Here is an 18,240-nt window from a genome sequence, read left to right on the forward strand (position 1 = left end):
AGTTTTAAGGCAACTATTCAGAATCAAGGGGCCATCCGAGATCAAAAGCAGAGTTGTTTGATCCACAGAAGGATGCAACCTGGAGAAAGCTACATAGTGGGGATGCTAGCTAGCTGCTGCCTCTGGGAGGCATTTATTTCAAGGGTTTGCCTTGGAGAAGACAGAAATGCTGAGAATTCTTTTTTCTTTTTTAACTCAAAGGTAAAAATTAAAAAAAAAGAAGATAAAATGTGGATGTTGAACCAGTTCTAAGAGCAGATAAGCAAAGAAATTTAAATCACACATGTGTTTCCTGGGCCAAGACTAACAATATATCTGGTTTAATCTCTCAGTAATTTATGAGTGCTTACCTATACCTGAAACTCTGATAGGAAGAAAGGCAAATGCCAAAGACAGAACAACATGGAAGCAAAATAAAGCAGCTGCTTAGTTAGGAAAGCCTGTGGCTTTTATACAACCTCTCCTTGGTGCTTATTTTTAATGCTGAAAATAAATTATGCTTACTCTGGCAAAGACAAGTGATCAATGATAAAATGGACTAATGTATTTCATTTTCAGGCTGTTTTTCTTTATAATTTTGGGAGCGGGGGGAACACAGCTATCAGTAGTAAAGTTCCTAAGAATCATTTCTAGTTCACTTGAAAGGTTCAGTTGCATAAGAACATATTAAAATAAACAACTTGAAATAAATAGTGGTTAAAATTTTACCCATATGTGTAATGCAAAGTGAGCTTTTTTTATGCAGAGTCCAAAAGTTTTTTTTTTTCTTTTTTAAAACAAATGTCTTCTGAGGGCCATACAATGAATCTGAGGTGGCTTGTTTGAACAGTTTCACTGCAAATAATTTTTAAAAGGTGTCATCTCTGGGTACATTGAAGAATTCTGATTTCATAGGCTATCTTAGCCAAGATAATACTTTTCAGTTTTAGTCATTCTGGGTGAAAATTGAAGGTGTACAAAAAATGTGGGCGGTAGAGGTTTTATAGGAAATCTTATTCCAGTGTCTTTGAGTACTGTCTGAATTAAGTCAATGGCTTCTGAATGACAACTATGGCTAGTCATAGATCTCACTCATTCCACAAACTGATCATCTATTACCAGCTTGTCCACCTACTATGTACCATGCGTTATTGGACACTACTTGTGTGCTGAGCAGTTCATGAATATATCCTTAAACACTCACAACAATGCTATCAAATAAAAATCCTGTGCCTGTTTAATTAACAAAGAAATTAAAATTCAAAAGAAAAGAAGTAACATTCCAAGGTCACACCCAGCTTGCAAGTGGCAGAGTAGGAACTTAGCCCCCAATCCTTTGTCCCACTGTGGTATTGCTCCCCGAACTGCCTGGATGGCAGGCTGGATTTTGCTATCATCTGCCAGGAAATTGTCATAATTACTCTACAAATTCATGGTAAGGACTGTGTGAAGGATGCTCCTACAACAGCTGTGCACAAGCACAACCTGACCATCTGAGGAAGCCATGTTGGCTCCACGATCTAACAGACACCACAGTGAAAAGTCATGGGGCAGATCAGCCTCATTTCCTAGGACATTGGCCTTGTCCTGCATCTGTAAAGGCCTAGGTTCTGTCCCCTCCTCCTGCACCATATACACTGGAATGGCTGGGGGGTTGGGGCCATGCGGGACGAGTTAGTTATAAAAACTCTTAGGAGCAGGGAGGCAAGCAAGTCTTCAGACTGAGCAGCTTTCATAAGCAGAATTGTAGACTGCTGTGCTGCTATGCGAGTGTGTGTATGTGTGCACATGCTGTTTGAAAGAGGAGAATTACGATATGGAAATTAGTCAGATAACGTGATGTGCAACTCCAAGGCTAAATGCCTTCTTTGAAACAGTTACTGATAATTTACCTATGTTCAGAAGCCATAATCATCACTATTTACTCCTCATTTCTTCTTCTTCCCCATGCCTGATGGTCCCCACTTCCCAGGGGTGAAAGTCATTCTTCCCCTGCTTGATTTCACACACAAGGACCCCTCTAGAACCCAGAGGGGCACATTTATAAACTACCAGTCATTACTCTTCACTGAAAATAAAGTTAAATTCATATTTCTCTGTCTTCAATGAGAAAGTAAAGGAAATTAAGCAGGAAAGATAGCAGAATGCCTACAAAAATGGTGGATTCAAGGTCAAAGCCTACTATAATTGAGTTAAAAAAATAATAATCTAAAATAACTGCGAGCAAAAGTATGCCTGCTCTGCAGAATACCATCCAGCTAGAAGTCTTCATTAAATGTTTCAGTGCACAGAATGTGTTAGCTGTGTGTTTGTGTGCTTAGATACTGTGAGACACCCTGTAGCTCATAAATACTGAAAGGGGACAGTTACCATAGTAACTAAGTGCTATTTAATGAATACTGAAGAATTGAAGCTCAGAGGATAGCCTTAAACTGCCAGAACATGAGTTACTGCTGCCGCTGCCAGCCTGCAAGTACCTTCCACGCCATTCTCTCTAATCAGATTTTTAACAAGTTGGCCAGTTTGGCTAATCTTTGTCTTGACCACCTGACACTACAAGATTCTGTCTTGATACCATATGAAAATCACTCCTAATTTCTTCCCTCTGATTCCAAATTTCAAAATATTCTACAGAAAATGGGTTAAACATTTAGATAGGGACTGTGATTTAAAGCTTTGACTGAGTAGTGAGGCGTTGGGACACATACTTCTGTCATAAGCAATAGACAGTGGATCAGAGCTGTCAGGCTGAATCTGGTGACTCTTTCACTTCCAGAAAAGGTGGACGCTCCTTTTGCACTAAATGCAGCACGGCCTTTTTCTATTCTTATTGTGCAATGACACAGAAGAGCTATTGCAGTGGAGTTTTGCAGGCTAGTAATGTTTTAGTTAATCTTTCAGCAGGATGTCCAAACCTTCCTGTCAAATGCCCACTGCCAATTCCCTCTCACCATCCATCACCACATGTCAAATGCCTCACTCTGGAATCATCCAGATTTTTTTTTAAAAATATTTAAAAGAAAAACAACAACAATAAAATAAAAAAACAAACATGACTGCCCTGCTTTTCTTTCTGATAGAGCAACTTTGATGCAGTTTTATTTTTATGGTTATGGATTATGTGACAAGCACACTTATTTCTACATGCCACACTAATGGCATGTTATTCTTTAATTCTAACAAGAATCAAAAGCAAATGAAAATGTCTATGTACCATGAAGCCCCAAATCATTAGCAAATGCATCCGCTCTGCTGAGATCGCCTCGTTCTTGCATAACCAGCCTCTCGGATGGCCTGGTTGGAGCCGCCATGCTCAGTGCGGGATGTGGGCGCCCCCGTCAGGATATGAGGTGTATTGTGTGTTGCTGTCATCTGAGACAACTAGTCAACTGGGCAATTGCTTTTGCTAAAACCATTTAAATGTTTTTAGGGGAAAAATTTGGCCAGTAGCTAATGGTGTGGTCAGGCAGATCCTCCACATCGCCATACTTCAGCTAACATTAAGATCAGATAAGTAAAGTAAAAGGGAGGAATTTCCTGCAAGGAAAAAAATCTTCCAATAATATATCCATTTATTCATTTGGTTAAAAACTGCTTCTCCACACAGCAAACTCTATTTAAAATTGCCTCTGTCTATAATAAATGAAATTAAAACCTGAAATGCTACATGATCTTCTCACCTTCCTTTTCCCTCTGCAGCTGGAATCTGTTTTCTCTCTCATGTAACGCTTAGCCTGAATTGCATCCTCCCTGACAGCTCCACCAATGCCTCAGTTTACCTCACCTCCACTTTAGTCTTGACTCTCAGGACCAGATATTTCACTTATTCTCCTGTCTTATGTGATTTAATGCCTTTGGCTGCTCTAAGATCTTGGGACCTCTTGATTCTGCTTCTCTTATGATGTCCTTTTGACATTCAAACTGGGGTTTGAACTCAGGGCTTACACCTTGAGTTACTCCATCAGTCCTTTTTTGTGGTGGATTTTTTTTTGAGAGACAGGGTCTCATGAACTCTTTGTCTGGGCTGGCTTCGAACTGCGATCCTCCTGATCTCTGCCTCCTGAGTAGCTAGGATTACAGGCGTGACCCACTGGTGCCCTCTTTTGCTGTTGTTAACATTCTTTCTTATACTGAGACTGTGTGGCTTTATAACCTTTCTCCTCTCTCTAGACTGAAAGTCTCCTAAAGGTAGGGTCTGGTTTGGTCCAACCTTGACTATCAGTGGCTGGCTCCCTGAGATGCCTCTGTGCCCCTGAACTCCTGAATGAAGAAGCATACGCAGGCAAATCTTGATAGAGCTGCATTTCTTCTCCATAAGACCTCTGCTTAACAAATCACTCTCAATCTCACACATCCAGAGGACACTTACAGAACACAAGACCAGTAAAAAAAAGCTCTTCCTCCTGTCTTTGGAAAACTCTTTTCACCTATATTCATCTCCATTCATTCCTTCTTATGACAGTCATTATTGGTCACATGCAGTAAGTTAAAAGCATGGAGTGAGGAGGAATGCTGATTTTACTTTACTCCTTGCTCAGGCTGTCACTAAATACAATCTTTCCAACTTCCTTGAAGTCAATGCTTAGTCACACACTCTTCCACGCAGCATGGAAGGGCTGCATCTGTCTCACAACATTCATTGTATTTCTACTCTGGACAAGTGCTATAAAACCAACTAAAACTTAAAACTAGAGAACAACGTCCCACTCCTTAAGTATGGTCTATCCCCAGAGACTTCCTTCCAGAAAGTACAATATAGAAGTGGGTGGGAGGTAACTGTACTGTGAAGAAACCTGGCAATTGTTACCTTAGTCAGGTGACTCAGGTCAACTCCAACAATGGTATCATATTCATAGCATGCACCCTTCATGTGTCATGACAAAAATGGTAACTTAACTTCTGCAGTCTTCCTCCCCCATACCTGTGGCTAGCAATGAGAAAAACTTCAGAAAAAAATCACAAGAGAGCTATCCTGAAAAATTCCTAACCAGTATTCCTTTACACCAAAGGAATAAGGTCAGAGTAATCGTCACAAATGTAATATGGGATCCTGGATGAAATCCTGAAATAGAAAATACATTAGATAAAAATTAAGCAAAAAAACTCTAGACTCTAGCTAATAATAACATATCAATATCAATATCATATCAATATTGGGTCATTAATTGTGACAAATGTACTATACTCATGTAAGATAACAAAAGTGAAAATAACTCTGGAGTTGCAACTTTTCTGAAGATCTGAAGCTATTCTAAAATGAAACTTTTTTTTTAAATGGAACTAGGCCTTAAGAATGTGAATGGGAGAGACTGCAATACGGTATCATGAGTGGGTTGTGGGAGTCACTAGAAGTCAGTATGCAGGGTGGGGAGGTGGTGGTAGGCTAGTGTCTAAGGACAGTGAAAAGCATTGGATGATGTACAGGCAGCTAAAGCCAGCTAAAAATATTGTGGTGCATCACAAAGGTTCCAGTTGAGGTCACCAGAACAAATTTTGGTTGGGAACATTCAGCCAGATGAGCAAATTTCTCATAATGAACAGGCCAAGAACAAAGGAAGCAGGTGCTGTGATCTACCCAGATAAGAAGTCTCTTCCTTTAAATGTGAACCATGGTAAACACACTTTCCCCTTTCTATATAGTCTTCCAGAGTCATCAATCTATGAAGCCTCCCTTCAATAAACCCTTCTCTCCCACAATGTACAATTTTCACATGGAAAAAAGGTAGATAATGAGAAAGAAATATTCTGATGGTGGCCCAGAGAAAATTCTTACAGATTTTAATGAGTCAAGTCAAAGGCTAGATTGGTTCAATATAATATTGATAGCATTTCTCTATTTTTCAGAAGGAAAGTAAAATATGAAAGGAAAAATGAGGACATCTCCAGTTTTTAAAAAAGGATCCAAGAAAAGGGAGGGGGTGGAGGAAAGGGGGAGAAATGACCCAAACTTTGTATGCACATATGAATAAAAAAAAAAAAAAGGATCCAAGAGTCCAAGAAATAGAACCCTGTGGTTTATCTGTCTGCTTGGTCACCACAGACAAATTAGCTGAGAATATCTAAAAATAAAAGTGTTCTGCAAAGCATAACATTGGTCTTACCAGAAAAACATAAAATAGCCATAACAACACATTCCCAGTGCTTGTGTAACACTCTCTTGGTTTATAAGGCATGTTCACATGTTTTATCTCATGGGATTCCAACAAAAACATTGTGAGGTAGGCAGCATAACAATTATAATTAATTTCATTTTACAAATGAGGGAGTAGATATGTAGAGACTTCATTTTTTTTCCAGTGCCAGGGATCAAACCTTGGGCTTCTGCATGTGAGGTGAGCTGTGTACCACTGAGCTATAACCCTCAGCCCTTCAGAGACTTCAAATGACCTCTGATGGATCTCAGGCCACAACCCACAAATCAGGCTCTTGGGCCTGTACTGGCTTTCCTTATCCCTAGTACCACGGTGCCCATGATAAGCAGACCCAGACTGAAAGTATTGAAAGAATATTTAGCAGTACTGTAGTAGACTTAGAGTACCAAAGAAGACTTTCAACTAATAATTAAATACCATATAAATGTATAAATACAAATATATGATATATTAGCAGTATATATGTGTGTGTATATACATACATACATACATATATATGAATATCTTTACCACAAAAGACACATGTGTGAAAATTTTTTCTTCATTATTATTATATAAAATGGAGAACAGCTCTTCAAGAAATACCAAAGAAGTAATGAAAGAGATAGAAAGCAACTTAAAAGCATAGAAGCTTCCTAATTTGACCTTAAGTTAGTTATTCTTAGACTAGAAATGAGGGAAATTAAGCAGGTAATATATAGATCTTTGAAAGCAAAACTGCACATCTGGATCATTATGTACTATTCTGAAACAACTGAATAGGAAAGGAAGGACGAAACAATGTCACAGAAATCAGTAGCTGGAATTTGTGAGAAAATGTTCTAAATTTGTATCACCTAAAACATGACTCAAGGAGACATAATCACAGCCTATGGATGTCCTCCAAGCAGCAATATGTGGTAAATAAAGCCAGTGAATTATTCACAGCCTTATGTTCCGGTCATTTCTCTTTGTCCAGTTGTCTGAGGAAGACAATGCTGTACACCTGAGCTGGCATCATCCTCAGAAATTAGAGAACTCTCGAGGGTGCATCCCACTGGAGATTCCCAGGTGGAGTGTTAAAAAGAAGAACCACATGAATGGCTTCCTGACGTTCTCCATGGTATTTGGAATTAAACTGGACAGTCATATTGCTCTACAAAATATTTTCACCCCCATCTACCTTTGATGAGGAATAACATGGACTGAAATCAAATCCAAGAAAGATTTAGTTACTGCCCACCTGACTGGATGAAAACTGGAACAAGAACAGTGAAGAACAGAATGGAGTGCTCAGAATACAGTGTGCTACTGAGTTTCATGCAAAGCACACAAACATATACAATCAGAGCCATGGGGTCAAACCTGTCACTCACACTGTTGTATACCTTTATTTTTCTCATCATCGTAAAAGTGGTCATATTTGCCTTACCTGGGAAAACACATTTTAGTTACCAAAGGATCTTTTAAATCCACTGAGAACTGTGGAAGCACAAATTGTTATCTTCTTATCATTGTTATGACCCAACTCTATGTCGTGCTTCAAAATCATCATTTTTCACAAATATTTCTTCCACACGATAGTTCTATCTATGAAATGTAGAAATTTTCTACATTTTTCTGATTAAACCTCATGATCAGTCAGGTGTGATGGTGCACGCCTGTCATTCCAGCTACTTGGGAGGCAGAGATTGGGAAGATCAAGGGTCAAGTCCAGCCAGGCAAAACATTAGCAAGATTCCACATTAGCTAATAAGCTGGGGGTAGTAGTGTACTCCTGTGGCCCCCTTTCGTGGGGGGCATAGGTAGGAAGACCATAGCCTCAGGGTAAAAACATGAGAACTTATCTGAAAAGTAACTAAAGAAAAAAGGGTTGGGGACATGCCTCAAGAGGTAGAGCACTGCCTAGCAGGCAGGAGGCCTTGAGTTCAAACTCAGAACAAACAAGCCTGTCATGATTCCACAAGGTCACAAGATGTTTCAAAAGCTCTATCTGGTTCCAGCCTTTGAAAACTCAATATCTGAATTACAGCAAAGATGGGTCTACTGGGTGTACACAGCCCTCTGCAGAGGGGTGCTTAAAATAACGGCTACAGAAAACAATCTTTCTTCCATCTGTCCTTCCCAAGCACAATTTTTCTAGCCTAGTAGAGATGCTACCCACATTCGGTTTTATCAGGTAAAAGAGTCCTTAAATGGCCAGTAGTTCCTTGAGATCATAATACCAAAGACTCTGAGCTGTGCCTACTTAGTATCTTAGGATCTTTATGTAGGTGCTCATACCATTGTCGCTCTATTGCACGGATTGTCAGCCAGCGATGAGATGATACATTGGAGCGTTTAGTGAAAGGCTACTTGCCATTACTATGGCCTGCCAATCACGTGAACTGGGCCCTAGTTAGGGACAATGAGTGCCCAGAGGATAATGTCAAGCACAGAAAGACAAGTGTTTTATCAGAGACCATCTGAGACTTGTTCCTAGGCTCACTGCCATGGAGCTTAGTGCTCCAAATGGTCATCTTTCTGTCACAGGGTGGCCACGAGCACTTTGGTTGAAGCTGGGTCTTTGTGACAGTATCACCTCAAAGAAATGATATGCTTTTGCACAGTACAAGAAAACAAAAACCCTAATAGACTTTGAACAAAAGCCTGTTCATGAAGGCAGAAGGGCCTGTTGCATTCATTTACACATGCATGTGCACGAGCAAAATGTAAATGCAAATAGAATTTCCTCCACTCCCTTGCAGTGTTTATGAGAAACACAAATCAGCATGCAGGTGCTGTCTGTTCGAACATCCTGTAAGAAGAAATGAGTAGAACTTCAGCTGCCACTGAATGCCTTCCTGAGCTGGTGGAATTTGCCAGACCTGCAATATTAGCATAGAATTACGGAAATTGGAAACAAAAAGCTCAAGTCTTCTGGGGATGACAGGCTCCAGATGAACTCAACTGGAAAATTTGGCTAACTTAAAGTGACTTTTTTGTGTGTGCTGGAATTTTTCTATCTGAAAGCTTTAAAAAGGCTGCAATTATTTTGAGTTTTCAATTCAGCCCTTTTCAAATTAAGCCTCTCATTTGCTTCATTGCTCTGTACCTTCCATGTGAACTCAGGCGTTTGCCAGGCACTGAAGTGGTAAATTCATATTGGTTTTCTATACACATCCCTTTGTAGAGAACGTGACACAACTTTTACATCCTCTATGCCAAGAAAAACAAAGAAATATTTGTATATCAAAATCTTGATCAGGCTTGAAATTCCTGAGCATGGCTAAATAAGTCACCTCATAAGAAAAGGCTGATTGAGACCAAAGCAAAATTTCTTTGCAAGTTTGTGCTTTTCCTCTGTGGTGAAGCCAAGGGATACAAGGACTCAGACTTACCTTGTGGCTTTTGGGTCCCAAATCACAATGTCAGCATCTGATCCTACAGCTATTCTTCCTTTTCTTGGATAAAGATTAAAGATTTTGGCTGCATTTGTGCTGGTGACTGCCACAAATCGGTTTTCATCCATTTTACCACTATGCTGTAAAACAGTTCAAAGAAGAAAGTGCATTTATTTTAGTAATCAGAGACTTTAACACAACCCTGCATCTCTTAAACCAAACAGAACTGCACCTCATCTCTTAGATTGAGGAGCTGCACTTCTTTGGACGCTGGTATTAGACAATCCTAGTGATAATGATGAAGATGGTGGTGATATATGGAAGTCTGACTTTTTAAAAATCTATCAGCTTAAAAAAACAACCCTACTTGTTTTTTTCCATCTCTCCAAGTGTCATAAAAAATTGCTACAAGGGTTGGTGGAGTGGCTCAAGTGGTAGAGCACCTGCCTAGCAAGTGTGAGGCCCTGAGTTCAAACCCTAGTGCTGCCAAAAAAGAAAGAAAGAAAAGATTGTGGGGAGCAGATTAAAGCCTATGAGAACTGGACACAAGCAAGGCGAGATGCAGTTAATTGCTTTCACCTGTAGGCTGAGATAGGCACAGCCCCCGGCCACGAAACAGGGAAAAGCAGAAGAGCTGAGTCTCCTAAATTGTGTTCAGAGAAGCAGGGACGCAGGTTTCTCCTGTTACAATGTCACACCCCTCCCTGTGGCTCTACCCTATTTGCTGCTATAAAAACCCCTGAAGGAGGAAGAGGGGCTTTTGCCTTTTGGGGCTTTACTTTGGGCTTTTTGGACTTTTTGCTTGGCTTTTTGCTTTGGGGGGCTTTTTGCCTTTGAATATTAGGAAGAAGCTTTTACTTTGGGCCTTTGGTGTGGGAAGCTTTTGGGAGGGAAAAGAATTATTGAAGGGAAAAATTGCTGAAGGGAAAATGCTAAAGAGGGGTTTATAGAAAATCTGCACCTAGAACTTTCACATCGGCTTCAGAAAGCAAAGCTGAGAAAGAACTTCATACAGAGGCCTTAGGAAAGCTAAAGCTAAAGAAATGCCAAAGAGAACATGGGACAGTGAATAGTGCAAGTCTAAGGACCGAGACCTTAAGAGTTATGCACATGCAGTTTTTAGGTGTGGCTGCAAGTTTGAGCACATAAGCTTTGAGAGAGCTAAGGAAAGATGGGACAGTGCAAGCCTGGGGACAAAAGACTAAGAGCAATTAAGTTAAAGATAAGCTGAGAGCAAACATGGGACAGTGGAGCCTAAGGAAAGAGGTTTGAAGCAAGGTTTTAAAGAAGACTTTAGAAGCAAGGTTTTAAAGAACTGCAAGGAGAAAGGCCTTAAAGAATCAAGATAGAGAAAAGAAGCAGTGAGGGTTATGCATCTCCAGCCGAGCATATGACACACCTGACCCCAACTTTGTCTGTCTGTCTGTCTATCCTGTGTCTTTTCTAAAATCTCCAGTCGCCTCCAGTTAAGCTCAGTTAGGTCCAGTAAAAACAAAGGAGTGAGAGAGAAAACTTTGCTCCAGCAAGGGAGGGAGTGTGAGAAACAGTGCCCCCTTCAAAAGATTGCTAAAGATGACACCTAAATGCTGGCAATTCTATTTTCAATTCCTATTAAAAGTTTTCCACTGCCACCTACTACATTTTTGATCTGGTTTATTTATTGTGGACTGAACATTTATGAGATGATCATATAAGGTAAAATATAGAGTTTAAGCAAGGTAGTGATGCTTCTTAAATCAGGTGACATGAGGCCTTTCGAAAGATGAATAATCAACTTAAGAGGTCCAGTTTTAGACAATTGAAATTTACATGAAGCAACAATCATAGGCAATCTAGTGCAAGACATTTTAATACGGAAAAAGTATTCAGGGTTAATTCCTTCATATATTTACATGATAAGAGAGGCCTTAAGGTTTAGTTAATTATTCCTACCTCAAAAAGGAATAAGAACTACATCCTGAAAATAGAAGTCCCAAAGAAACTATCTTAATGTTTCAGAAAATAACATCATTTCATGCATAGTATTAGGAAATATTCAATTACTTTAAAGCTGTGTATAGTAGATTACGAAAATCTGCTGTAAAGAAGATACTTACTATAATAGCACAAGTTCAAGAAAGGAGTTTAGACTATAACCAGGAAAATCTGAGCAAAGAGGAAGAGAAGGGGAGTCATCTGAGATGGTTAGAGTTGGGGTAGAGGAAGAGGAAGTGCCAAGGATGACAGCAGAAACTAAAGCTAGAAGAGTATTTTGAAGATCCTTATAGTAAATTAATTGTTCAAATTGTTCATTAGCAGAGAAAATTAAAGGATTTTGAGAGGAAAGGAGTCTGAACAGAATTTCATTTTTGAGTGGTAACTCTGCTACTAGACTAGGGAATAGATTGTAGCAGGTGAGACACTGAGGACAGGAATATCAGTTGTGAGACTATGCAGTGGGCCAAGCAAAATGTGAACCTCCAACCAGATGGCAGCCATGAATGTGGAATGAAGGAAGCATTTTGGAAATAAAATTGACAGGTCTTGATGGGTAATTAGAATTAGAAGTAGGTAGTACATGTAGGAGAAAATAATCAAAGAGGATTCTGAAGTATGAAATAAAACTAATGTGTTATGTAAGAGAGGGGTCCAGGGACATGGGTGTGAAAGGCAGGACCATGTGGGCCTCAGTTCTACCCAGTGTCCTCTGTTATCTTTACAACTACACATGTCAACACATGAACATTTAGCCATTTGACTTTCTCCATCCTCAGGGAAAACTTTTTTATTTGTGGGAATTTAAAAAGATCTTTTTCCTACAGTTTTGAGTTATTATTTATGTGACTTTGTATAGCAATTTTAAAATATGATATTCAAAGATTCTTTTTAAGTCATTTACAAAGATTTCATGAAAAGAAAGTATGAATGTAATAAACATCCTTCATGCATTTTCCATCATTTCAACTATTCACACATGAAGCACTGGGGTTTAAGAACATGAGAAATGAAGAGGGGCTATAAAATTCAAAGACTTCAAGAATAACCTTCTTTGTACCCAATCTAAAACCATCTCTGAATGTCTTTGCAAAATAGTGCAATGCACCTCTGAGCCGTGCACTACAGAGAAGACAATTATTTGTTTGGTTGTGCTGGACAAAGCCAGGCTGGACCCCATGAAACTTACCACTCCTTTTTCCCAGATCACTGACATGCGGTCCTCAACACCATTTACCCCATTGGGAATCTTAGTAAAGTCATCTTTCCCAAGAGCTTTCTGGCAGGTGTTGAAAGTGCAGTGGTCAGTCCCTGTTGTGGTTAGATCATCACTGTAAAAGAAAAAAGAGAAAAAACCATGACCATGATGGGTGGGGTAGATGACGTAGGACGAAAACACTATAATACTAATACTTCCTAATCTTCTGACCCCCTCCCCATGGAAAGTCAGAGAAACGCAATGGAGAATGTGTAGCATTTTCAAGTGTGTATTTCACCCCTCTCCTGTCTTTTTTCTAAACAGCCCTTTCAGAGCACACACAAGAAGCATGATAGGGGATTATGGATTAATATCCAGAGTTCTAGGCTCAGCTCTACCACTTACTAGCTCTGTAATTGTAAGCTTGTCTCTTCTAGAAGTTGGTGATTGTACAGACTTGCTAATGAGAAAGCCAGGATCACTAAGAACAAATGTAAGTGGAAATTCCTTGTAAGCAGAATACTATAGAGAGATACCACCAGAGTGGCCTATGGGAATGGAGGCAGGTCTTCCAGGACAACCCAGGCCAAATGGCCACAAAGTGATGAGTGCAGATGTGAAACTGACTGGCAATATCACCATGGACAGCAATCCTGATACGACATGCAAATAATCTTGGAGATGTAGAAGCATGAAGGAAGAGGGAAATAGGAAGACAAAGGAAAAGGAGTTCTTGTCCAGTCTGTTGTGTAAAGCTCTGTGTAAAGCAGGAGCCTGAGTACCTGCGAATGTCTGTGAGTGGTGTAATTCTCACGAATTCTTTCTCCTAGAAAGTGACAGTTGCCTATCCTGGTTCTTAGAGTCCATCAACAAGCATAGAAAAAAATTGAAGAATATTCTGATAAAAATAAGGCATAGGGATGGAGGTGTAGCTGAGAGGTAGAATACTCACCTGGTATGCACAGCATTTTGGGTAACAAGAGATGGAAAAATATCAGAAGAGAATTAAACTTTCCATAAAATAATCAGATAGCTCTGTGTCCAGGAGAACAATATAATTATCAAAACATAATTAAGCTAAAGTCTTTTCTTTTTTCTCCCCAGGTAAGAAAGTGCCCAGAACTGTTAGGTCAGTTAGAATGAATTCAGGGAGGTCCACGGCAACTCCACCGGTAGGGTAAGCTCCCTTCCACCCAAACCTGAGACTTGTAAAGCACCTTCTTTTGGCAAAACACTTTGTGATCATTTGCAAAATGATTACTTAGCCAATAGATTCATGAGAAAGTCAGGTGTTGAAGGGTCTGGTCGCAGTGGTGGACCCATGACATGGTGGGCGGCGTGGTGCCATTCCTTATTCCAGTAGTGAGTGCCATCAGTGCCAAGGCCTGCCGCTATGGGTTCGCCGTAGACCACCTTCCCTGGAAAGTTCAAAGGAAACACTCAGCACCTTAACTTGCTCTTAAGAGAACTATCTGACATGCACACAGGCATTAGTCTTATCTGCCCTCTCAGCAGATAATACCCATCACTTAGCAGAATTCTAAGTTGTAATTTACTTCTGTGAACAAGATTTAAAAGTAACAACTAATGACTACTGAGCGTTTGGTATGTTCCCATCCATGTGCATGGCACAGTGGATTGTTCTACCTACTCACCTGATTCCATGCTTGGTCACCTGATTCACCTTGGCCAATGAGATAAGAATGCAAGTGGCATGTTCTGTTTTCACAAAGAGCCTATAAAAGTGGTCTTGGGGTTCTGCCGTCCCCTTTTCCCTCTATGATGACACTGGTGGGAGATGCTCTTCAGTTTGTCCCAGAGTAAAGAGATTGTGGAGCAGAAGCAGAGGCACCCCACGGTGGACGCCAATATAAGCAGAATCTCTAGTTGGAAGCCATTCCTATTTTATAGCCATTGTGATGGCAGCATAACCTAGCAGAGGTAGCTGATTCATGTGATGATCTAATGGAAACTTCTCAAAACCCCACTGGGAAAATGCGATTGTTATCCCCACTAAAAGATGAGAAAAAAGCTATGGGATTGCATAGCTTCTCTACAGTTATTTTATATATAGTCTACGTAAGTGGCATGGAGGAGGTATGATTTGAACCCAGGCATTTTGATTCCTGTGGTCCTAACTTTTATGCTCTGCTAGCCAGATGACAAGTAATTGATATAGGTCATATGTAATTCAACCACAGTATATCTTTGCTGCAAATTAAAAAAAAAACCCTCCTCAAAAACTTATACTAAATAAAAGAACATTCAGATAATAAAATTGTAGCTGAAATGCATATTTTAAAAATCATGCAAATGAGGCCATCAAAAGCCCACAATGTTAGAAAACTTAATAGTGCAGTGAATTTGAATTTAAAATCAGAATCCTATCTCTGATTAACATTTGTCAGAATAATAGATTCGCTGGCATCGACCTCATCATATGCATGCAATCATAAAAAGGATTGCACAGGAAGGAGAGGCAGGCATCCCAAATTAGTTCACTCTGGTTAATCAGACGCCAAATTTTAGTTACAATCCTGATGTATAACTGAAATTAACTGATTTCCTTGGAGAGTACTGGCGGTGGATGGCCTCCAGCTGCCAGAGTCATAGTAAATGGGAATGTGGCACCCTGCTATCTCACGGATCATTTCTCTCCCAAACTAGCCATATTCCTCTAGCTAGCCTAGAAAATTGAAAAGCCGTAAAAGCCAGACTTGCTGAAGCAAGTGTCAAACCATGGTCTGTGAAGATAATCACCCAGTAGCTTAGCCACTGCTGAACGCTTTGCTTCTATGTTGTACACACCTGGAGGAGTCCCATCCTGCTCCTGGTTCTCACTGTCTTTGTCCCAGAAAGAAGAAACACCTCAACTATCTCTTTCTGGCACAGAATAAGCAGTGATCATTTCTAGTGAACTAAGATGTAACATATTACCTACTGAAGAAACAACAAGACAGGGACCATCTTTATTTGCAATTACAAAGAGAACATCCTATTCCAAGAGAACTTCTTACAGTTGCTTGGACAATGAGGACTCAGAGACTTGATTTGCAATCACTTTATGAGTTGCCAACTCAGGATTTTCCATGCATGGTGCTTCATCTTTGAGGAAAGATTCTTATCACGTGTTCTGTTCAATCACTTGACACATCAAGGTGATATGGAAGTACAGCTCCAAAACTTCTACCATTTTAATAGCTCTTAGGAAAAATTAAAAGTGTCAGTATCTGTTGGGAGTCTGCCAGGAGTGTTTTGAAACTAGGATGACAAGTAATTTCCTTGGACGGGCTTAACTCCTTTAAAATGTGACAGCCACTTTTTTGGTATATACAGGATCTTCATTAACTTGGCTATTTTCAACTTTCCACTGAGGGTCTATAAATATCAAAAAATTGCTCTATTTCACTATGGTTCTAAGACATTTTTAAGGACCAAAAAGAGTACAAGAAATACAAAGAGGAAAGGAAAGAGAGGAGTTGAATATCTCATAAATTGGAGAATCAAATTGGACAGTTCAGCCTAATTGCAAGGTTCTGATACATTTGAGCTAAAAATAATGAAAAAAATAACTAACACAGGTATAGCACTCCATAGTTTTCAAAGCTCTCCCACACAATCTCACTTGACCTTCACAACAACTCCCATGCTGGTTTGACAAATGAAGAAACTGATGCTCCATAAGAGTAATGAAATTTGCCTGAGACATTTGGGTGGTCAGTAGTATAGCCAGAATGAAAATTCTCCTCTTTGGATATCAGATTATATGTACTATGTTACTAAGAAAAGTGTCACTTTTCATTTCTTGGTAAAGAGCACGTATTTTTAAATATTTAAGTCAACCACACACTGTGGATGTGGCTAAGCATTTTCCAATTTTACTTACTGGTTTCATTTACTATACATAGCAGGTTGGTAATGAAAAAGCACTGTATTTGTCTTTAGTCTGGTGTTCTCCTGATTATATTTGCCACCAGATGGTTTCAACAACCCTTGGGGAGATAGAGACATCTTGGTCATTAATCTCCTCCCACGGCCTTAGCAAGTTTCGCATTAGGTTGTACCCTGTCTACCCACAGATATTCTCGCCTTTTTTTTTTTCTCCATCCTTTGGCTCAAAACCAAAGAAGAAAAGATACTGCACTTATGATGCAATCTCCCACCTAAAGGCATTTGCCCTCTGAACAATCCCAAAGATACCCAAATAAGGAAGCAGGTCAAAGAAGTCCAAATCCTCCTCTTCACCAGACAATCTGATTACTATTTGAATGTGATAGAGCAGATGTTAACACCTGTCTGGATCTGTGAGCAGCACTTGGCAAAGTTGTGAAATCCGTTAAAGAATGACGAAGGATCCAGACAAGTTGTGTAGGAACCCAGGAGTAGAAACATTAGCTACTGAATCGGAAGCCAAGCATACTTACAAAAATAAGTTTTCTAGCTAAAAGGATGGGAGTGAAACTTTGCTGGATTCCATTTTGATTCAAAATATTACATTTACAAAAGAAGAAAATAATTGGGAGAAAAAATACATAGAACCAGCCTGCTAGAGTGGATCATGCATATTGGGACTCAAATTCTGACTCTGCTGCTTTTTAGCTTTGTGCACAATGGGTCATGGGTCTTAGTGCCAGTTTTTCTCAGCTATGAAATGAAATCACACTATGTTTCTAATATGGCAATTTTGTGAAGGTCAAATAGATTAGTGTGTATGGAAGTACCTAGCACATTCCTGAAAGTCTGGAAGCATTTTATTTTGATAAGTTGAATTCTGTCTCCCTCCAAAGTTCAAATGTTAAGGTCTTCAGAATGTATGGAGATAGGGTCTTTCTAGAGGCAGTGAAGTTAAAGTGAGGTCATTAATGTGTGTTCTAATCCAATAAGACTGGGGTCGTTATTGAAAGAGGAAATTTGGACACAGATATCTACAGAAGAAAGATAGTAAAGACACAAGACATTTCTAAACCAAGGACAGTGGCCTGGAACACATTCTTCTTCCACAGCCCTCAGAAGGAACCGACCCTGTTGACACCTTCATTTCACCTCAGGTTTCTGAACACCAGAGCTGTGTGAAAAGAGATTTCTGTTGTTGAAGCCATCCAGGCTGTGGTAGCTTGTTACAGATGCTCTAGCAAACTAATACAATGTTAGTTTTCTGACAGCTACACAAGTCTCCTTTTTCTGAAATGTTTGATAATGGCCAGTTTTCCACGGCCAATCCATTTGCAATTGAATACAAGGTAAATTCTTGTTCTAAATTTAAAAGACCATGGGGTGTTCAGATGCTCAAGACCAAGGAAGAAAAAAGAAAGGCTGAGACTCAGCTCTACCTGGATTCAGGTACACAGCATCCTCCCCCAGCACTGGTTGCTGGCTCAGTGCTGTATGTGGGTAAATGAAATTTAGTTTGGTCTTGCTCAGTGATAAAGGGTCCACGGGACCACTTGGAAAGAGAGTGACTATTGTGTGGGGGTTTCTAACCATCTTTTCAACACAACAGGAATAATATATGAGGAACAGAGTGGAAATAAAATGGAGAAGAGGAAACCCAAAACCTCTGTGCAAGAGAACTTTA

The 18,240-nt window shown here is 39.8% G+C and overlaps 1 protein-coding gene across 3 annotated transcripts in view; it reads right to left on the bottom strand.

Moving 5' to 3' along the window:
• The window catches only part of Dpys (dihydropyrimidinase), a 76,910-nt gene that overhangs the window by 33,705 nt on the left and 24,965 nt on the right, over positions 1-18,240 (bottom strand). For all 3 annotated transcript variants that reach the window (XM_020167686.2, XM_074069025.1, XM_074069026.1), the window contains exons 5-7: positions 13,927-14,083; positions 12,657-12,798; positions 9,491-9,633 (exon numbers count right to left, since the gene is read on the bottom strand). In XM_020167686.2, the coding sequence (XP_020023275.1) occupies positions 9,491-9,633; positions 12,657-12,798; positions 13,927-14,083 (442 nt within the window). The remainder of the gene's footprint in view (positions 1-9,490; positions 9,634-12,656; positions 12,799-13,926; positions 14,084-18,240) is intronic.

The sequence above is a fragment of the Castor canadensis genome, chromosome 3, assembly GCF_047511655.1.
Source record: "Castor canadensis chromosome 3, mCasCan1.hap1v2, whole genome shotgun sequence".
NCBI lineage: Eukaryota > Metazoa > Chordata > Mammalia > Rodentia > Castoridae > Castor > Castor canadensis.